We start from the raw sequence: 23,374 nt of genomic DNA, 5'->3' as shown, positions 1-23,374 counted from the left end.
CAAGAGAGAAAACTGGGATGACTTTTTCTCTCCATCAGATAAGTTTTTTTCACGTAGAAATACTGGCAACTCTGGGTTTACAGGAAATTATGCAAGTCACATGCACCACTGGCAAAATCCTTCACTGCAATGGATCCCAGAGCTGACACCCCAGTACACTATTGTTTCAGCCCTACTGCAGATGGGGGCTTGCTCTGCTCTTCACACTCAAGTCATGTAGTCATAGCTTTCTTCACAATCAAATGCTATAACTAGTATGCCCAGTTATTGAAACCATTATTGCTATATAGCAGTGGCAGTGCCTCCAAATCAAGTTCCATCTCTTCTCACACAGAAGTGTTTTAAACAAGTTTAAAAAGAAAAAAAAAAAAAGAAGTATTGATTCAATTCCTTAAAAAGCAGAGAGAAAGAAAACCACTAACAAATATAAATCCTGTGGAAGCCATATGGGCAATGTCCCCAAAGAAAGGGGTTTACAGCTAGATCTCTCAGTTTGTGTGGAATGAGAGAAAAAAAATAATTCTCTCCAAGCAACAGGCACACCAAAAAGCCCTCTTGCTGCACAATAAATGAAACTACACAGCCTGCACCCATGTAACACTGCACCCTTACAAGTATAGAGAACACAGAAGCAAACATATAGGCTCAGTTTGCGTGAATATGAAAGCAACCTTAATTACGCACATTCTTTCCTCAGCTAATCTATTCATTCTGTGGTCTCAGTTTCTGGGCAAGCGGCTATTAGGATCTGCCTGAAAGCAGCTCCACCATAAAAAGAGCAGCTTTTGTTTGTTTCTCCACCCAGGCCTCTGGTACAACCGTCCTCCCTGACAATATGGATCAAACATGGCAATCAAAATATTTTCAGAGCTCAAGAATACATGCCACAACTCTCCCAAAGATCACGTAAAATCTGTTTGCAAAAGCTGAAATTTTAAACTGAAAGCCTAAACTAAAGTATCAGTCACAGTCTGTATTCTTATATATTTATATAATTTGGTTTAATCTGTGATTTCTGCATAACTTCTAAATTAAAAGCAGCACTTTCCATTATTCAAAGTAAGCAGAGTGTTAGAGCCCAATCAATTCACTGCACAATTCTGACCCATCCATCCTTCGTTTTTAACGTTCAATCCTCTTTCCAATATTCTTAGAGGGTCCCTTACCACAGCTGGTTTCAGATCAATCAGGATCTCAGGTTTCCATGAGATGCCTGACCAGGCTGCAGGGCAGCAATAACACCTTCCTGCTCAGAGCTGGAGTTGCAGCTCTTCACAAGGTTGGCCTCCATGTACCTGTGCACAAGATGGTACTCAGTACTGAGGTCACTGCCAAACAGCTTAGGAGCCTCTGGCTTATTTAGTGAAGACCTATCATAATTTCAAGAGAAAGGAGCAACTATAGCAAATACACTTTTGTCTAGTTCTGCAAACAAATATCCCAAAGCTTTTGAAACCTGCTATATGTCACATCATTTGTTCCTCTTGCACTCTCAGAGCATTAGAATTGTCAAATTCCTTGTAATTTGGTTTTCCTTGTATATGAGCATTACAGAAGCTTGGCTTTCTGTCTGTCTCTTACTAAAGACAAAAATATACACGCTTGGAGACCTGTGGAAGAAACCTACCTTTCTCAAGAAGTAAACCAAAAAATAAATGTGTCATAGATTTAACCTATCATTACACTTGTCACAGATTTAATAAAACACCAATTTTAATACATTTATCATTCTCTACTCTCTCTACCCTGTTTACAGAGGAAAGGTCCCTTCCTCAAAAAACTTTTGCTTTTATCAAGGAAGTCACTAATCTAAAAATCTTACAAAATGTTTACAAAATTCTGAAAACAAATTCCACTGGATTTCTTGATTTTTCTTTGCAGTGACTTTGTTTGACAAGTATCTAATTACAGCTTAGTAAGAAGATTCACCTCTCCATCTGCACTTTACAAAGTCCTTTTCTCCAATTCTACACACTCTGGAAGTTTTAAAGTTTCCTTTTCCATCTGTCCTCCCTTTAACGATGGTCATTTGCAGGGTTGTAAGCTACGACTGGGGGCTCCTTTGTTATGTTTACACAATGAAAAATGGAAGTTGAATCTTTACTTGGAGGACTGTTTGGAGTTTTTTTCTAAGGGAGAATACATAACATGTGTACAGTCCATGTAATGATTAATGTAAAAATGTCAGCCAAGCTACAAATCCGACAGGAACAAGTTAAACAGTGTTTTCATATAAAAGACAGAACTAAACCAAGGAAATACTTCCAAAGAGAGATTTTTAAGCTTTTCTAATGCGTTTTAAAGAAAACTGTACTCTTATTGGTTGTGATAGCTATTATAATTAGATTTACAATAAAATACAGTATTGGCAATATATTTGGTGCTCATTTTGTTAACAAGGTGGGTACTTAACTACATACATTTATATAGTAATAAAATATTTATTCACAATTAAGACAAAAGGCTCTTTTGCAGAGTAAGTGTTCACATGTGGAAAAAACTAGCAGCATTAAGATGTACACTGCTTTTTTATAGCTTTGTACCCATTACAAGTCTGAGTCAAGTTTAGTATTTCTAAAATTTGTTTTGAGATCATATAAAGCTAAAAGCTCATGCCAACAGTAAGGAATCCTATTTTATACTGTATGTTAGTGTCCTGATCTGTTTAAATGGATAATGCCTCCTCACCACTTTCACCACAACTACTTGCACTGCTAAATTATCAGAGCTGGTGCACGCAGAGAAAAAAAGACAGCAGTTTAGTGGGGTTTTTGTGGGTTTCGGTTTTTTATTCTTTGTATACGTATGTACTGGCACAGCTAGGATACTCCAGCAGGCCCACAAGAGTCTTCCATGCATTCACCCTCAAACCATTTGGAAGAACTTCAATTTTTAGAGTAAGGTATTTCTAGGCCTGCTCTAGCCACATTCCTTACACAACATAATGGAGAAGGAGTATGAATAGAAGACAGGTTCCTAAATGCCTTTTCTCTGGAAAAAAAAAAAAAAAAAAAGAAAAGGATAGCCAATAATGCTGCTTCTTGAAGACATGCCTGACACACTAATTTACATAAACCTAAACATGCCAAGGCAGCGTAAAATTCCAAGATGTGGAACACAAGGAAGGTTGCAGGCAGCAGTTTTGTTCATAATGCTGTCTTGGACAATTATCAAGGTTCAGGTGGTATTCGACTATGTCTAATTCATGGTTGGAGTGTTGTCAGGTCCCCAGAGTAACCTGAAACTGAAGTGTAACAAACACGTAAAGCTGTTTTGCTTTTTTCCCCACATCCTCCCTACCACCCTGGGCTGCAAATTCAGTCTTGTCTGTCCAGTCACTTCTGGCTGATACGTGATGACTGTCACTCAAAGCACATCTCTACAAAAACAAAGGTACATTCTGCCTTTACGTGCAAATCCACATGTAAAAAACCCATAATTACTTCCACAATGCAATTTCTGTGTTACAAAAATTTCTTTTGAGTCCAGGAAGAGATTTGTATTAAACTTATTTCAGAATTTCATATTGGTACATTCAAATTCCACATTCAAGACCACAGCTGCATTGAAATTCCATTCTGTTTGCATCCTCTCTTCCAGAGATCTTTTTATTCTGCAGAGACAGATCCTATTCAGTATCTTTAATAAGACAGACAATATATTTAAGAAGAAATACTATAAACACTGGAACAGAGAACTTTAAATAGAATGGCTGCCTACATTTAGGATAAATTTATGACCTCTATATGACGACACGTTATAGTAAAGCTACAGACTCAGGACTCACAGCAGATCAATTATCTTTTCTTTTATTTCACTATCATGGATGATATAAAACCCCTTATCCCATCTCACCTTCCCCACCTGCCCCATTATAAGCAGAGAAACAGCAAATTTACAGCAAGTTATTTTTGTATTCAGGATCTTCCTCTCTTCTTCCTGTAGAAAATAAAACTTGGATCTATCTCCCTACTAACTAAAATAATTTCCAATTCCTTTAAAAACTATATTCCTAAATGCACCACATGGGCAAAATAAGACTAAATACTCTCTTGAATTCATGTTCTCTAACTTCCCAAACCCCAGCACACAGCGTACTAACGCTAGTTTGCCAGATCAGTAGATGATTTTAAAACACTGACAAAAACATATTTGATCTAAATGTGCATATATTAATAACATTCTTTACAAATACTTGAAATAATTTTATAGGCAGATATGCCTGGAGGTGGGATGGAGGGGTGCAGGGGTTGTGTTTGTTTTCTTGGGTTTAGTTTGTGTATTTTTCCATGAAGATTCCTTGCAGTACAGACTGACAAACTGACACACTTAAATTCACTGTAACATTGCAGGAAAGACAACCACTCCTTCATATCTAAGAGACTATTGAAGATGCCCTTATTTCCAAAGCACAATGGTTTTCTTTGGTCTTGCTAGTTATTTTCTAGTCTTGCTATTTAATCTCCCAAAGGCCTGAATAATAGAACTTAAAAATTCAATCTTTTTCTTTCACCACCTTCAAGCAAGAAAAAACAGACGATCTCATTGTTTCCCACCACGCTAACTCTACAGGCACAAGTGATTTCAAGCCCATTTACCAAGCTTCCAGGAATTTCCCTGGCAGTCACCTCATCATATGCTTCAGCCTTTCAAATCACTTGATTCTAGTAACGTATAAAGCTAACTCTTCTGTCCATTTATATATGCCATCATACACTGTAAATGAATGCTTTCCTCTTCTTCAAAGAAGAGGTAAAAATATTTCCTTGATGGTCTTCCACACTGCCCTAGATGCAGGCTAAGGCTGGCGTCCCAGAGTCGTGAGGAAACAATTGTCCCCTAAAGATTAATAAACCCTAAAACAGACAGATTTAGGGGTGAAGAGTGGTGGTGTGGGGTTTTTTGGTAGGTTTTTTTTTTTCCCTGTACAACTGTCAACAGATAAATAACTTGGCCATAGAGAATTAAAAAGTTTTACATTTTCCTTTAGCTTCATAAATAAAACACTCATTTTTCTATGTAGGTCTTACCTTCTGTATGCTCCAATTTCTCTTTAGGATGTAACCCAGTAGGACTGGGAGAAAAGGGCATCTCTTAATGCTTTCTACAATGCAGAATGTAATTTCTGGTATAGGAACATATTTATTTATTGTACCATGTGTTCAAGTATCATTTCATCTTTGACTAGGATAGCATCAAGCTTCAGGTAAAAGTTTCAAAGCTGAAGCATACCTGGAAAGCAGCAATGGAATACTTCTGATATTAAGGGTTCACAATAGTGTTTGGGAATCACGTTAAAATGCAATAAAAGGACAACTGACGTACTTACTACCAAAAAACTACAGAATATACTGTCTACTGCCAAGACTAAAGGCAGAGTTAAAACTAACTCTATTCTATGTTTGCTACATATATACCAGCAGTTTGATATTTTAGGCTACATCCATGAATATTCCAAACCAAACACTTCCACAAAGAAGTAACTGTTAGAGGCTTGTACTTCCTAACTCAGCACATGCCTCGAAACATATATCACTTCACACAAAGACTAGATATATTGACAGAGAAGGAGTCAAATGAAGACTACAAAAACGCCCAACCTGTCTGGCTCAAGAAGGCCCAATAACAGAAGGTGCTGGACACTGGGAGCATACAGAAGAAACGTGTGTGTCTCCCAGCTTTCTGTACTTTACTAGATCTTTCCTACGCTTCTGCTTTTGGTCACTGTTGGAGACAGGACACTAGACTAGATGAATCCTTCTTCTGAATAAATATTATTAAATATTCTTAATTATCTGCATTTGCACATCTGCCATGTCTCTTTTACGCAGTTTATATATTGTATATATGAAATTAGACATACTGAAATCTGAAATTATAAAGGCAAGACTTTTTATGGGCTGTTAAAATATCATAAAGATTGCTTTCTTGGACTAATACATTTTACTGTAGTAGAATTTTTACTTGAAGAATTTCTGCAATTTTGATCTTTCATCTAAACATCAAATAATATGCACACATATATACATCTATGTACTCTTACTTAGAAAGCTGGATGCTCTCCTGTGCAACAGGTCTCCCTCTGTGAGCCAGACTCCGCAATTCATGAGGTAACTTGAACACGTTTTAAAACTGAATCTTCATTCTTCATTTTTATATCAGTTCTTTAGAAAATTAAATACTTCTCTTTGGTCAATACATTTGATTATGCCTATGCCACAAACAGCTCAACTATCTTACATGAAAATCCTACTATGTTTCATGTACGCAGGTATTTGAAGGCTAAAGTCTAACTACCCACCCTTCTAAAATGCAATCTTTAAAACTGAATGCATATTTGATCTAAAGGCATCTGCACTCCATGATTTAGCTGCATTCACATCAGAAGAAAACACATCAATACTACAGGAACCATCACCTTCACTTGTCACAACCATAGGAATCTGAAAAACACTCTCTATTTTAGAATTTGATACCTCTCATCCTCCTGCACTGAGACTGGTGATTAATCTCTAGTAATTTTATTCTTTAGAAATTAAGGAAAAGTAATTCCAGTGTTTCCCACAAAGTCCACTGCTTCCACACTGTATTCTAACAAAGGAGAAGGAAGAATCGGAGATTTTGATCAGTTTGCTAGTCTTGAAAAACTAGTAAAACTCTTACTATTTGGCTGTATTATAGACACACATTAGAACAATGGTGAACAGGGGGAAACTGAGCAGTAAATTCTTACCAAGAGAAAAGCAGACATAAGGGAAGGGAACAGGCTTGCAGCTGTCAAGAGAAAAATGTTCTGTGGTTGCAACAGTGGATAGGGAAACAGAAAGGGAAAGGCACTTAGGCCAACAAACTGAAGTCTCAAGTAATACCGAATTTATTGCAGAATAAACAGCACTATTTCTTACTTCATACAACAGGGACAAACAGGGACCTTGATCTGTTTTTTTGAGTTTTACAGAGCTTTCACAAATAGTGGGAGACAAGATGCCCCAAGTAAACAAGTGTGTAACTTCAGGACTATTTTTGATGTGCAACACTAGGCAAAGAAGCTTTCCAAACCATGATAAGATTGAGAACAGGCACATGACCGTAGTTTATATAAGTTTCTGTCCTCTCATTTCTCTGAGAGGTGTTAAAAACAAAACAAAACAACCTCTAGGAAACAAAGCTTCACAGTTTTCTGGGATAGCGTTTTGTTCAGCTACTGCCTCCTTAAATTTATTTGACTCAGAGGAACAAGTGTTCTTTCAGCAGCATTTTAAGGGCTTAGCTAAAGGTTACACCATTTTGGACGGACAAGTAACTCTCTAGCTGGGAAGTGACCAGCTGCCTATTTATGTACTAAGGAATTTGCCAGCACTAGAACTCAAATGCACTTTTGCCACTTCTAGGTCTTTTGCATTGAGAACTTGTGTTGGAAACAGTTAATCCTTTCAACAGTTCAGTCTAGGACAAAAAGAGGATTCTTTCTCTGTTGTGTGTCACTGAAAGTTTAAGTAAGGCCAGTATTCTTTAAGAAAGACTATTAATCCACTTGTACCAGGAACAGAGCAGTGACAATCAAGTCAATTTATCACACTAAATGCTGTGTTCATTAGGCAGAAATAATAAAGTAACAGTTTAAGTACAGATTGGGCTACAATGAACAATTAAGGAGAATGCCAACACCTCAGCTGCTGGAATACTTCCTTAATAAAGCAGAACTTACTTCACTTTGGGGAATCATAATTAGCTAGCTGTCCAAATAAAACAATGAATTTAACATAATAAAATCTCTGGCATATTTATTTAATTCTTATTTTCAAATATGATTTCAAGGAGAGGTCCTCTTACTTCACTTTGAATTAGTAAAACAAGATTATTATATCTTCATCAATTAGCAAGATTGAACTTTTTTTCTCTCAAATAAGCCACACAACTAAGTCTGATGACAATATAAGTTATTTCAATTTCCTCAGTTGCACACATCTGCCAGCTTGCCAAAGCAGCACCACTAATAAAGTCCCATGTGTACAATACTTGGCTGACAGCGTTTCATAATTTTTAAAAGAATGACTCACACAGAATGATAGATTTTTAACAAGTCAGACAAGTGAACCAGTCATTGTCCATAGATGCTTCTCCCCACACAACAAAGGTTACTATCCTCAGAGCAGGACAGCACACAGCCAAGTTCTACAACAATTTTCAGATAGGTCATCAAAATAAACTGAAAACAATTTTCCTATGAAACAAAATCTAACAATAGAATCCAGCAAAATTTTACAAATTTTTGTGCAAACCCTCTTTGGTATAGTGAAACATGAGAAAGCCACTAAAAGTAATAAATTTGAGTATATGCATTTTGAGAGAACAAAAAATTTTACAATATCAGTTTTCAGTAATGAATCTCAAAGTACAAACCAATCAATCTGGCAGATACAAATAGATATCATAACCAGACCACAAAAGAGCATCTTTTATGTTAAGCAGTAGAGTAGTAATTTTAGAGTAGTAATTTAAAATTTACTAGCTGTGCAGCTTCTAGAAATTATACTTTCACTAGTGTCTTTGTACAGTCAGTGGTGATTTGCCTTTTAGTTACCCCAATATAAGTGAAGTGACTTACCATTCTTGCTGACATCCAGTTCCCTGAGATTAATGAGATTTGCAATGGATGCTGGCAATGTGGTTAGATCATTGTCTGGCAAACTCAGCTTGTGCAGAGACTGACAGTTAAAAAGTTGCTATTGAAACAAAGAAAAAAGTGAATGCAACTTTCTCTTAGTTTCCCCTATATAGCTTTTGTTTTTAATCCCTTTAAACTTCTGACCTCACAGCTTGAAGGCCAGACTAGAGTCTTTGACTACAAAAACTTTGTTTAACTAGTTTTATTCAAAACTAAGTTTACAATGCTTAGGAAAGAAAAAAACCTGCCAATGGTCACAACAAGCCAGCAGCTATTCTTAACACTTCCTACAAGTTCCTTCCAGTACCTCAGAAACCGTGACCTGTAGTTACACATAGTCCTGCAAGCATCACAAAATAAGCCAGCCATGTGATACCCCAGAGGTAATCACAGCTTCTTCAAAAAAGAAAAAAAATAAATTGATAGATGCATTTTTTTTAAAGTCAAATAGTTTTGGAACACAGGATTTGAGTAGGTATTGATCTTCTCTAAAAGTTTAAATTTTATTCCATTATATTTTACAATATTTTTTTCCCTTCCATGCTTCCTGGCTCAAGTACACAAGTATTCAACAAAATTATGATGAAAACTAGTAAAAGTTTGATCTAAGAATACAGAAAACTGTAGACTCTCTTCTGTATACATGCATTACAGTTTGTATCAAATACTAACTCAGAGCCAGATCTCTTCCTATATGCAAGGCACCCTGAGTTGCTTACCCAAAAGCCTTACAAATTGACAAATAAGGCAATGGAAGTGTAATGGAAGAAAAATTGTCAAATAATATGTAGGAAGCATACAGATAGTACTGAAGAAATATCTGTAAGTGATTGAAAAGGTTCATCTGAACAATTTATGATGAATATCCCTTTCCTAACAATTTTGGATAAGATCATTCATAAATACCTGGACTTAGGGTTCTTTTCTTTTGGAATTCTGAGAAAAAACAGGAAGTGTTCTCCAACTAAAAGAATTTATCCCAATCAACATCATAGCAATGGGTTTAGTTCAACCAAAACTTCTTGAATCTCTCCCAATTACGAGGCCATTATTTCAGCCAGACTGTTGAACAAGCCCCGTTCACGTTAACGTTTGCATATACCACTCCAGAACAAAAGCAGACATAAATTAGCAAGATGGACAGTTCAAGGAACGTGCTTTAACTTGTCTACTGATGTTTCCAATTCCTCAGAAATGTACACCTGTTAGAACTAGTTGTTATCATTAAGGCTTTGAAGAGTTACAAGTTACTTAGGATATTATAGGGGAAGAAGAACTTTGATGAGCTCACATGTTTTGTAGCCACTCCTTCAGTACTTCAAGCAAGAATATATACTTAAAACTCATCTGTGAAAACAATAATCTGGAGTCTTGGAATCACTAGAAATTTTCCTGATTAGTCAGGTGAAAGCAAATGCAGTACAAGAAACTGCAAGATCCCTAAAGCAAAATGGGGGGTCGAGGGCAGTTCTGTATGGTGTTGACTTTGTAACTTGTCCTTTTGTTGTTGTTCTTTTTTAATGTCTGCATATTCAGTGATTAAGTAGATTATCATTACTGTTAGTGAACAGCAGAAGTCATACAATTAAGGACTATTTTACTGTCGAATTTCAATTTCTTCCAAACAGCAAAGTGAGAGGGAAAACTAAAACTGCTACAGTTTGAGCTTTTCCACAAAAATGCACACCGTGGCACTTGGGATAAACAGTGTACCTTTTCAGACGTGATTTAGCACACAAGATGAAAGCATTTCAAATGCCCGATCACTTTTGAAACTGAGACTACACACCAGTGTTTTGTGTAAAGCAAGTCCTTTACCGTCACCATCTTTCCCTCTGCCACAGTTTGCTCATGCTGCACCCTCAGCCAGTCAACTAAATTAAGAAGCTATACTGTAAAAACAGATTTTTGAAGTATGCTGGAGTTCTGAAAAGACTGGAGGCAATTTTTTTAAAAAGCGCCACACACACCAACAGGCCATTTCAGTGACTGGGTTGACAAGACAGCCCCAAACCAGTTGTGTTGTGGCGTACAAAGGGCAGCAGATTGCAAAACAGAGATAAGAACACACCACCAGGGTAAAGAGGAAAGCGAAGAGTGGGAATCTCTTAAACAGGCTTCAGAAAGCTAGAGACGCCCTTCATCTGAGATGGCTTAATTAGAAACCTTTTTCAGAGTTAACAGACTAAATAAAAGCTTGTGTTAGGGAAGAGGCATACACAGTTTGGAACTCTGGCTCCAAATCATTTCAAATGTTAGAGGCCTCCCCTTATGCGTCTTCTATGAATAGTGTTAAAGATCACACTTTCTGTTAAATGATTAAATAAAACACTTTTACTATGTCTTCACTACTCCCTCATTTCTCTGCTTTTTCTTTTACAGTATTTCAATTTGTGTGAGGGGTATTTTTTCTTTTGAAAACTGAAAGGGTAGTAAAAAATAATGACCAAAATTACTTAAAAGCTGAAAAAAATGCTCAGCTTCTCAAAAATAAGCCTATAAAGATGACATTATAATGTATAAACACATTAACGTGAAGCAAATATAAGCTATTACGGGTCCCTGCAGTTCAGCAAAGAAAAGCAAAAATGAACAAATGTTCAAGCAGTCTTTCTAACTGCATGGATAATTTAATCTTGGACTAGACCAATGCAAGTGGTAGACTGCCCACCTCTCAGTGGTATCAAAATTAGATTTCATATAGGAACTGATTAATGAAGTCAAATGGGATGTAACAGAAAAGGAAGACAGGGCAGACTAATGGCTTCTTCTGATCTAAAATGCCAACATGCATCCATTTGATTGCTACAGTACAGTCTTTTGTCCTCTTTTAAGATTATTAAAAGGAATTTTTTAGAGAATTATAAGTTTGGGAGGAAGATGTTTGCTTAGTTCTTATGATTTGGGAAATAGGAATTTAATGCAAGAGGAGTTCAGAAAACTTCCTCTTTTTTGGCTAAGAAAGGTATTTTATTCTGTTTTTTAAGCATTCAATTTTATTCTTCTCCCATAAAGAATGAGAGACAGGAATGAAATTCTGAAATCACCTGAAAAAAAACTTGAAGGCTGATAAAAAGTCTTTAAAAGCAAGCTACTAAGAACTAAAGTGACTAACTCTAGAGTAAAAAACTATCCTGCTTGGGAAGAGACAAGAATAAAATAGTAGAAGTTCTAAACTATAACAGACTTTGACAAAATGTCTAGTTTTAATTTCTATGTTATTAGCTCTGTTCAACGTACAAATACAGATTTTCATCAGTGGCTTCTCAGGAGCATTTAAAGTTGGATTTTCAAAAGCACTCAGCTGGTTTAAGACAGCTTTAACTGGAATCCAGGTCTTCTGATAGCTGTCAGGTTACTATTCTGAAACTAGTTTATTTCCTTATTTGTTTCATTTACCTTTCAAAAAATTCAAACCAGCAAAACCTGAAGTGGTTATAGCAAACCTTCCAAAAATCTAACAAAGTATTCTATAGTTGTCCTGTGTGACAGTGAAGATTTGCACACAACTGTGACAGAACAACTTTAAATACCAAGTCTTTCATCTAACTACTGAGTTTTTAATTCCACTAAGACAGGACCTAGTAAAGCAAACAAGACTATTGCAGTGATCATTTTGTACTTCTCAAAAGTCTCACTGGCAAAAGTTTTCATTCTTTTCTCTAGTATACTAATTCAGCACGCAGTTTGTCTTCAGATTACAGAACAAACAGCAAATATTTCTGTAATAAAGATGTAACCGAAGTGGCATTTCAGCTCTCTAGTTTTTGAATTTAAGTAATCTGAGATACTTCAGAAACTCTCTTCAGTCACGTACTGAAGACAAAAGCAACACTTCGAGTGTATAGATACTCTGGATTGTAGCTATCTTTTGTGGTCACAGAGATCTGAACAAGACATTAAACTTGTTTCTTCTAATCTTCATGTGTTATCAGAGATTCAAAATAATGCTCCAATTTGTTGAGTACAGCTAGTCAGTTTGAGCAGACACTACCACAGAAATAAATTAGCCAGCCTCTTCTGCTATATACCTCTCTTGGGCTGGATCATTTGCTTAAGCAATTTCACCCCAATTCATGCAGCAAACTAGTCAAGCAGGAACACATAAACATTCCTTCTACCAGGGCTGCTTATTCTGGGACCAACATTTACTTTAAAATATTTGGCAAACTGCAGCCTAAAAGCTGAAGTGGGAAGCTAGACATTATCAGCTTCTAGAATGCTGATGAAGTAACAGAGTTAATAAATGTAACTAAAAGGAAAATACCCAACATACCTTTGGAAGCTCTTCAATCTGATTAGCATCTAAATAGAGTTCTTCCAAGGTCTTTTCAAAAGTAAAAATCTCCTTAGGCACCTGTTCCAGGCTGCAGTGAGAATAATCAAGTGTGGTGACTGTTTCCTCCTCTCCACGCAGACAGCGGCATGGCACCAGCCGCACAAACAAATTCCGCTTTGTTGTCATTTTCAGGCACTGTAAAACAGAAATTGGTCGATTTAAAACCCAAGGCAATTCAGAAATACTCGCATGGGCAGCTCCTCAAACTTCCACTGGCTGCCAAATACTTAAAACAGAAAGAAGTGTATACATACCCACATATGTGTGTGCATACACATATATGATAGAGCGGAGAAGAGAGTATTTATTTTCTTTTAAACACAACAGATCTGTAGTGGCACTAAATGGGGTTAAAATACCTGCAGACCCCAGAACATGGAAGTCAAAATTTAGGCTGTAACTTGACACCTGCTAACACAGCCCTACACTGCAGAGAAGCAGAGAATTTTGAAGCAGCAGTTCTGAAATGTCAATTCTGTTTTTACCACATAGATTACTCCTGCCCTTACAGAGGTTACTGGGATGATATTTTTGCTTAATAGAGTAAAATACACCCCCCACAGAGCATTAAAATATAGCTATAGGAAAGCTAAATTCTTTTTTGGATGAATAAGGTTAAATACATGTAACTTAGTTCCAAATTCCTCATTTAAAGACAGAATACAACAAAAGGAACCAGCGTGTTTTCTACCAACTGTTCTATCTACAGTTTAAAATGAAAGGTTTCTAAGTGCACATATAAAGAAGTGACTTTTTGCAACTCCATTCAGTTTGGAAAACTTGAACACATCTTGCCATGCACACTGGAACTAAGGAAACTTCACCCTGAAATGGAAATGTATCTTTCTTCCTTTAAATTCAGTCATTGCTGTAACAGTCCCCTCTACTCTCAATGGCTTCTACAATATTTGTACTCATCAGGAGACAGCAAACCTAGATGGTACAAACTGACTAGCTGGTTACTGACAGCATACACCAGCCACGTTCTGCCTCCTTCCTCCTCAGCAAGAGCACAAGTTTAGGTCTCTTTCCTCTAATTAGAAACAAATTTTTACAAAACTCAGAAACAATCATCTTCAAAATGTCACCTCAAGTTCGAAGTTTGGCTAAAATCAGATGACAGGCTCAACAGTTTTTCAGGAAGGACTAACATGTGCAGACAGACAACAAGATCATGTGAGCTTCATTTCCTCAGGAAACTGGCCTAAAAATACACACTCTTCCAGAACAGCACTAAGTATTTATTTTCTCAATCAAACTGTCAACACTACAAATTAAAATGTTTAGAGTTTTCAATCTCAATTTTTTTGGAATTGCAGAAATTGTATTTCAACTTCTGGATTGGTGACAGGAAACTTTTTTCTCCAAGTGCCATAAAAGGTCTTTCAGACACATTAGACAGAGTGCACTTCAACTTTCAGACAGTATGCTAGTAATACAGGGAGAAAATAAAATTCCATGGCCACTGCAGTATATGAATTCACAGGCTGCGAGACCCCTCTTCTTTCTAAAACAAGAAAAAAAGTCACACACCTGGATTTTCCTCTATGACCAGCAAGCTTGCCAAGTACTTCACGGTATGTTTAATATTTATGACTACAGGTCAAGGGACTCCTGTACTTCAGTGTTTTCACTAAACAGAAGTAGAACTTATCACTCAGGCTGGATACAGTCAGATTCTACATTCATCCATTAAAAAGAAGAAAACTCTTCATTAGAATAGTGGGATGTCAAGACTACCTTTTTTAACAACACTTCGATGTTGCTAGGATTTTGTTCCTGTGTTGATTATCAGAACACTTACTACTTCACATAAAACTCCAGCCATGTTATTTAAATAGAAAGTGAACTGAAAAGAAAAATACTTAACTCTATTGCAATGCAAAGAGTTTAGAGACTGCAAATTCCACACTGGGGATTCCCACAGAATGAGAAAGTCAGCAAAAGAGACAGCATGACCTCCCCCTGCTTCTTCCACAGGACAGGCTTCAGCATGACACCCACAGCCAGATGGCAAAGATGCTATGGAAGCTGGTGTGCTCACTGGGTCAGAGCTACCCAGGCATTCCTCCAAGCCTCAGAGGCTGTACATGAAGACACAAGAGGAATTTCACAGCCAACATTTACAAATGAGTAAGTCTTTAACAAAAAGAAATATAATCTGATTTTGTTACTACTTCTGTTTAACAAAGCTGTGGAAAAACAAACCACTTCAGAAAGAAGCACCAACAGTGCAGTCTCTTCAAACAGGAGTATAAACAGAAGAACGTATGCCTTGGAAAAAACAAGGACTGGAAGCAGAGATTGTACACACAAGCTGATTACCACAAGCCTGGAAGGGGAAGACACAGCCATATCATACTAACTGCAGCCATCAATAAGTCTATTTTGTCTAGTCATTTCAACTCCTGAGAATTATGTTTTGGTTTCCAGAGTATGAAAAAGCTCATTACATGGTTCATATAAATAATGAAATAAGTTACTCTTTTTCATTCAAATCCCTCATAAAGAACACACATTACACTGTTTGCCCCCTCTTTTTCAGTGGCTGTTCTGAATCAACAGAACTTGTAAGGCCTAACAATGCAAAACACACATACCTAGTTTTCCTAACTTATTCCTTTATTCTGTAAGAGAATTCTTGAGCTTGGGTGTGTGGGGGGGTGGGGAGATGGAGGAAGGAGGGTTTTTTTAAAAAAATTACATGCATTCACAGCACTGTAAATACAGATCAGTGAACAAATGCCTGTACAACATCAACGTTGGGTCATATCTCCAGTCAGTTATCATGGCAGTTAAAGTACCTAAACTCATAGCTCACGTCTCCAGCCAAAATAGTCAAACTCATATTTAAGTACCAAATAAACAACACCCTCCCCCAAACCACTGATGTGACCAACTTGTTCATACATTTAATTATAATGCTCCGAAAACCAGAATGAACCAAAAGAACTGCATTTAAGTAAATGTAGGAAACTACACAATGTGATTTAGTTCAAGTTTGTCACATCTGTGTTCAAGTTTTACTTCTACATATATATGAAGAATTGTTTAGCACTGGTGTTCTACAACTGAGATGGCTGTCAATACTCAGAAGTGGGTGTGGCAGGACAGACACAAGTATTCCACACCACCACTCTTCTGCAGTATGTATTTATAGACAGGCAGACACACACCCCCCCCCCAATCTGTCTGTCTGTCCACCTATCTTGTGGATAGTTGCCCAAACAGAAAAACTGTAATGGAAGAAAGGAAGGATGTACTTCAGAAGAGAGTCCACTGTTGTAATTATCAAAGACAGGAAAATGTGTTGTTGCACAGAACACATGCTTGTCTTATATTGCTCAAAATAAAAACTTCTCCATGGATAGTTTGGGTAAATACACAGAAGGTAGAAGGGAACACAAAGTATAGTGTTGTTTCCCTTCCTGTAAAACAAGGAAGTCTAGCAAGCAGAAAAATCTTCATTTCATAATATACCACAATGTCAGACCATCTGAAGGCACCAAATCAAACAATGTAAAATTGCCTTGCAGATCTACAACACTGTCATGACTTTTCTCCACCACTTGACTCCTCCAAATTTTTATGAGGCAGGTCTACTGAAGAACTCAGAGGAGGGGAAAAAAAACGCCCACAAACAAAAGCCCTTGTTCCCTAAACCATTAAAGCCTTGACACAAGTTTACCTTACAGTGAACACTGGTTCACAGTTCAGGGTTCGCAGCCAACAGAGGAAAAAGTAGGATCTTCAGAGACTGCTTTTGTTTGATTGGTTTTTACTTCTTGAAGGAATAGGAAGGGAAAAACATCACTCTATAATCAGAAGCTTGTCTTTGTAATCATTAAGGGCTCAAAAGTTGGAAGGCGTAAGGGAGAATTAGTTGTATTGTTTGTGAAGACTTAATCTACCACCCCAAAAAATTCAGCATTAAAAAAAATCACTAGTTTAAATTTATGTTTGCTAATTATACACAGATTTCTGATATTTTTTTTCTCCATGAATCATTTTTAGCATTTATTTCACACCTCCTCTTCCAAGCTTATTTGAAGATCACATCTAAGGATAAGAGATGCTGTAGTACCTGTAGTAAACTCAAAAATGGGTGATTTAAACTACAGATATGTTTATTTCAGTGAAGTATAGTTTTCACTCACTCATACACATTAACTGTGACAGTAATAGGAAAAAAATTCCACCATAACTACACAAAATGGGACAAAGGAAAATGTTATCTGTTGACTTGCCTATATCCTGAAGGTAGCAAGAACTATACAGACAGGTTTTCCTCTAGGGGTTCAAAGGTGGCGATGGCTAATTATTCTGTGAAGTCTCAAATTTGTGAGAAAAATTGTTTTCTGAATTAAGTATGGTAGTGTATAAGTGTATATAAGTATGGTATAACAGTAGTGCTTAACCAGTATGATCAAAGAGAAATAAGAGTTCACAAAAAGATGTTTTGCTGTGAAACTGTACACAATTTATTTAATATAACCTATGTCAAAGCTTCATCTTGTATCTTCTGCCTTATATCCATATAACTAGATAGCTATCAGTTCACATAGTCTATCCCATTTGAGACCATGAATGACTTGAAGCAAAGTTTCAGGACTGGTAAGCAAGGCAAAACTGATCAAGGGGTTTTACAGCACTTGTTCAAAGGCCAAAATATCCAATTAAGAAAAAAATTTCAAAAAATCAGCTCTTCTATTTTGAAATAGAGAGTTCTCTACTTCCACATACATGTTTCCCCCTCCCCAACTGCCCAAACAGTAGACAAAGCATCTACTGCCAGCCTTTGATTTAATTATAGCTATGAGCCCTCCACTGTTACAAGCGTGCTTGACACTTGCTAAAAGCCAGTTATAAGTGGAGAAAGAATACTGTGTGATTAATCAATATTCAGAAAAAAAATAAAAATTGGAGTAGCTAGGGCAAAGCGAAAACTACAGTTCTATGAGATCTACACTATAATACCAGTGGACTGTATCTATGTAGTGGGTTGACCTTCACTGTCTGCCAGGTGTCCATCAAGTCACTCTATCACTCTTTATTTTCTCCATCTCCTCCCCTCCCCGAGTGGTGCAGGGAATGGGGTCTGTGGTCAGTCCATCACACATCTCTGCCGCTCCTTCCTCCTCACACTCTTCCCCTGCTCCAGCGTGGGTCCCTCCCACAGCAGACAGTCCTCCATGAACTTCTCCAACATGGGTCCTCCCCACGGGCTGCCGTTCTTCATGAACTGCTCCAGCGTGTGTCCCTTCCATGGGCTGCAGTCCTTCAGGAACAGACTGCTCCAGTGTAGGTCCCTTCCACGGGGTCACAATTCCTGTCAGCAAACCTGCTCCAGCGTGGGCTCCTCTCTCCATGGGGCCAAGGTCCTGCCAGGAGCCTGCTCCAGTGCGGTCACAGCTTCCTTCAGGCATCCACCTGCTCTAAGTGGGGTCCTCCAGGGGCTGCAGGTGGACACCTGCTCCACCGTGGACCTCCATGGGCTGCAGGGGAATCTGCTCTGGTGCCTGGAACACCACCTCCCCCTCCTTCTCCACTGACCTTGGTGTCTGCAGAGTTGTTCCTCTCACATATTCTCACTCCTCTCTGCTGGCTGCTGTTGTGCAGCAGTTTTTTACGCTTTCTTAAATACGTTATCACAGAGGTGCTACCAATATCACTGACTGACTCAGCTTTGGCCAGTAGCAGGTCCATCTTGGAGCCAGCTGGAACTGGCTTCATCTGACATGAGAGCAGCTTCTACCATCTTGTCACAGAAGCCACACCTGCAGCCCCCACTGCTACCAAAACCTTGCCACCTACACCCAACACAATCTATAAATGGTGAAACATTTTTAGTGAACAGAATAAAATCACTGGAAGCAGAAAAGCAAGGCACTGGTTTGAAAGACCACAACCAATGAAAGAAAGCAAGATCAACAGCAAGCTTAGATACATACTAAATATTAATCCAGAAAGCACAGCATCATCCACCGAAACATCACTCTTTCCTGGAACTCTTTAATGATTCCCTGCACACTCCTGTCATCCAAGTACCTGGCAGCCCAACAGCACCTGCAGATCTGCCAGAATCCCATGGCACATTTTTGTTTAATCATATGTCTACCTATGTTTTCATGAGCATTTAAAAAAAAAAACAAAAAACAACCTACACCACAACAAAAACCAACACATACAGCCCCCCTACGTATCACATGTCAAGTAGAAGTTCACAGTAATTTTGTTCCTAATCTCTGTTAATTTACTCTAAAAGCAACAGTTCCACTGTACCATTAGCTCCTTAAATTTCTTGTCTGATGCTAACAGGATGGGACAACTCATGCTCTAAGCTGGTGAAAGCACTTTTTACCCCCTTAAGCCTTTCAAAAGGGTCCTTACCAGTTACATCAGCAGCAGAATGGAAAACGAAATCACCCAACAGATGTTTATACAGAAAGGCACAAACAACTAGGCACAAAAATATCTGGTCAGGTTCTTTTTAGCCCACTCCACTATTTACAAACCAGTTCAGAATTATGGACCAGAGGATGTACAAATCCAGGAAAGAGAAAGATTGTGTTGGGGAGCACATAACCCAGCATACAACCTGCAAATAAAGAAGGCTTATTTGGCCAACTGACAGAAGCCCCAACATGCTCCTGTTGAAACAAAGAATTATTAAAAAAAAAATTGTTACTTATTAAGAATCTTATTTAATCCACTAAAAAAAACCCTAAATCCAAAGAATTGATTACTTCCTGTACTTTAAAAGAATCAGTAGGAAATGAAGCTTCTTATTCTGGACATAAAAACATGAACCAGTCTGCTTTCAGAGATGTTAAGGGTTCTTCTCTTCCTAAAGCAGCAACACACACCACAGAAGATACCAGAACACAGGCTGTTTGGCTTGTTGATGAAAGATGCTGTATTGTGAAAACTCAGAGCACAATTTAAATTAATCTCTTCCAGCTAATGACAGCACTATTCCTCATGAATTCAGGGAAACTGTAAGCATCTTATTACTTTAAGGAACACAAAACACCCTGTGCTCTTACAGTAAAATAAGAACACAATTATCCTTCATTCTTTAACCTCAGAAAATACTTGGCACCCCTTGCTCATCAGCAAACCATATAAAGAAGCTGATTTCTTCACATAGCAGGGGGGACACTAAGGGTTGGTTCAGGCTTCCTCTAAAATCAATCCAGTCATCTTGGAAGGAAATGGCAAGGTCTTAATTTAACAGACAGCATCCAGCACCTTGCAAACCCTACCTTGGAAGTTTGTTTCTCTACAATCCTTCTACTTGTTCTTTTTAGGAGAGGAAAGTATGGTTCAAACCTGATGGCCACTGAATCATACTGTGAAGAGACTGCCTCTTTGTATGTGGCAATGGCATTCTCTGGTTGAAGTGTCAAAGCCTCACTTGGTGACAATGCCAGATTACGTTATTTTCACCTCCTCCTCCCTCTCATCCAAGCTATTTCTTTCTGTCTCTTCCAGAAAAACAAGAGATGTTTTTCAAAACTGGATTGCTTATGTCATTCATTTCTCTAAACAAGACTGGGAAACACTCAGATCAGTACAAATCAATGAACTGCAGTGCTGCAATCTGGGGGAGGGAATAAGCGTTAGGAAATAAAAGAGATTTTGGAACCATTTCACCATTTTAATGTGAAACTATAGTCTGAGCCTACCCACTCCTGATAAGAAAACAATGCTCAACTGCATTCATGGCTGCATGTCCTCACGCTGGTAGGGAACACCAAGAAAGCACACTGTACTTGCTCACATACAGCACTCAGAGCAAAAGAAAGAAAAGGCATTACTCATGAAACAACAATGGTGAATGGTAACAACAGGAAGAGGAACGTATTAGTGAATACAGTAAATAACTACCAATTGTTAAATGCAAAAATATGAAGGATGCTTGCTACATTTTTTGAGAAAATAAAGGGAACATAGAGGGCAGAAATTGGTTTTGCTTTTACTGATTCAACAGCTGCTAGGATATAAGCAAAACCAGCAATACTCTACTCCGAGCTTGCTGAAATACAAAACTCAAAGCTTCTCTTCAGGTTAACTACTTTCCAAGCTATCAATGTCTCTATATATTTAAAAAACAAAACCCAACAAAACACAAATAAACAAAACTACCCACCCATCTCCAAGGGCCAGGGCAGCAAGCTAATTTCATGTAACTGCCAAAAGAACAGTGTCAGGTGTGAATTCTGGAGACATTTGCTTAAATTATCTGTTTCTTGTATTCTATGAAATAAATTCTAACCAGATTTCAATTTACTATTTCTATTTTTTTTTTTTTTGCTTTAAAATACTCAGAAATCCTTTACACAATTAAGATCAAGTTCTTTATCAAACTATAAAACCTCTAGTTTGTTATAGTGGTGTTGATGATATCAGTAACATCTTCTTGGTTAAACAGCAGCATTCTCCCACTTCATTGAAACTAGAGACTATCTAACCAGATATTTGTTGCAACAGCAATTTTCCAGCTTAGAACTTTAGCTAAACTGCCTATGCTAAAACAAACCTGAAAGTTATTATGACAGGTAAAACTCACCCTAAGTATTTCAAAAGAAATCTTTGGAATATTTATTTCTATTCATTTCTATAACTGTAAAAAAGCAGAAATACAACAAAGCAGTCAATACTTGGCCTTATCATGCCAAAAGCTTAACAATGACAAAACCAGACTGACTTTGTGAAAACAAAACAACCAAAGTATTATTTTTAAACTGAGAAAAGATGCAAAAAACCTCTTGGCAAATACCTACATAACAAAATACTCCACTTCAAGTACAGCCTTTAACTGAAATGCAGTAATATTCAATATTGTTATAAACCTAGACCAAGGCATCAGTAAGGCACAGGTATATCAGAGTACATATCTGTAATTTAAGGTAAGATTCATTACAGAGACATCCTTGGCAAAAAAAGAGCACCGAGAAGAATTATAGATTAAGTTTACAGTAAAAAATAAATTTAAAAATGTTCAAATACCCAAACAATTGTAATTTTCCTTTTTTATATATTTATATTGACTTTTCATATTAACACTACATAATAACTACACAGTAACACAAACACAGACACTGTCACTAAACAACTGCAGCCCAGGTAGTTCCAACTTAGTTCTCACACATTTCCTTTTGCTCTTTTTCTGAGGCAGCCCTAGAAACTAACTTCCATCTGGACAGCCAATATATCCAAGCAAGTGCCACTGTAACATTTCATCTGAAGAATGCTGTCTAATTGTATAGTATTAACAATGCTGCTGAGATTAGCATTAGATCTGATCTTCACTTCTGATGTTCAACTTGACTGCATATTCTTTGTGTACATATTTGTAGTGTTACTAAGAAAACATTAAGAGGAATAAATTGATTTTCAAAACTACTGTGATTGAGTCTCACCCATTTCTCCTCCTCAAATCAAAAAAAGCCATATAAATTCAAGGATATCTACTAGGACAAACTGAAGTTTGAAGTAAACTGCAAGAGACCCTCAAACCGTCAGGAAATATTCAAAAAACTGAGCTTTTATAAAAGCCATGACATATTTCATTATTTCAACAGTGATGTTTTCAAATGGCTAAAGAATTCCTTTACATTATGGAACTGACATGTTTGGGTTTTTGTGTTTGTCACTTTTAAGTGAATACATAGCCAGAAACATGAAATATTTATCCCAATAGAATACTGAACTCCATCCCTCACTAGCCACCATATCCCTTTTTTTAAAGAAAACACCCCCATGCAGTAGAAATAATCACAGCTACTGTACAGATAGTCATCATAGCTATTTGGTACAGCTAGCTGTACCAAGCTACTTCAGAACTGCTTTGCTTTCAGAATCCACTAATTTCTACACTAAATAACTCCATTTTCTTTCATTGTTGGTGTGAAAAAGATCCATGGAAACAAACAGGACAAGTTCCTGACTTTCTATACAAAGCAAACAATGAAAATTAAATACACAGAGCAACCAGACTGAGATGGTAAGCCTCTGGAAGAGGTATAAAACCATATTAAACCGCTTATGCTTCGGGTTTAGTCCTTTGAGGGATTATGTCTGGATCTACTGTATGAGTAAATGCTGTGTATCACATACTGTCAACATCTATTCAAGCAGAAGGGAAGAGATACTGTCTTAATTCCTCCAGTTACAACAGTCAGATGAACCAGCATAGGGGAAGTGAAGGGAAGAGGCATTGCTAGTCATTTGCCCATAGGAAGAAACAAACCTTATGGAGCAGTAAGCACAGCTGAAACAGTACAGCAACAGCACAGTTTCTTAGCTCAGCAGAGAATGCCAAAACACACAAAGCCTACAGCCTTGTAGACTACACAAAAGGC

At 37.4% G+C, this 23,374-nt stretch overlaps 1 protein-coding gene across 13 annotated transcripts in view; it reads right to left on the bottom strand.

Annotated features, from left to right (window-relative positions):
• Positions 1 to 23,374, bottom strand: part of ERBIN (erbb2 interacting protein) — a 123,102-nt gene that overhangs the window by 53,832 nt on the left and 45,896 nt on the right. For 11 of the 13 annotated variants that reach the window (XM_074811584.1, XM_074811597.1, XM_074811591.1 and 8 more), the window contains 2 exons: positions 12,945 to 13,142; positions 8,609 to 8,726 (listed from right to left, as the gene is read on the bottom strand). In XM_074811584.1, coding sequence (XP_074667685.1) covers positions 8,609 to 8,726; positions 12,945 to 13,133 — 307 coding nt within the window. In that variant the 5' untranslated portion in view covers positions 13,134 to 13,142. Of the gene's footprint in view, positions 1 to 5,030; positions 5,233 to 6,043; positions 6,188 to 8,608; positions 8,727 to 12,944; positions 13,143 to 23,374 lie in introns of those variants that run through there. The other 2 variants (XM_074811596.1, XM_074811593.1) reach the window with 2 other exon arrangements.

The sequence above is a fragment of the Strix aluco genome, chromosome Z (genome assembly GCF_031877795.1).
Source record: "Strix aluco isolate bStrAlu1 chromosome Z, bStrAlu1.hap1, whole genome shotgun sequence".
Lineage (NCBI taxonomy): Eukaryota > Metazoa > Chordata > Aves > Strigiformes > Strigidae > Strix > Strix aluco.
Note: the sequence above shows the minus strand (reverse complement) of the source record. Positions and strands in the feature narration are given on the sequence as shown.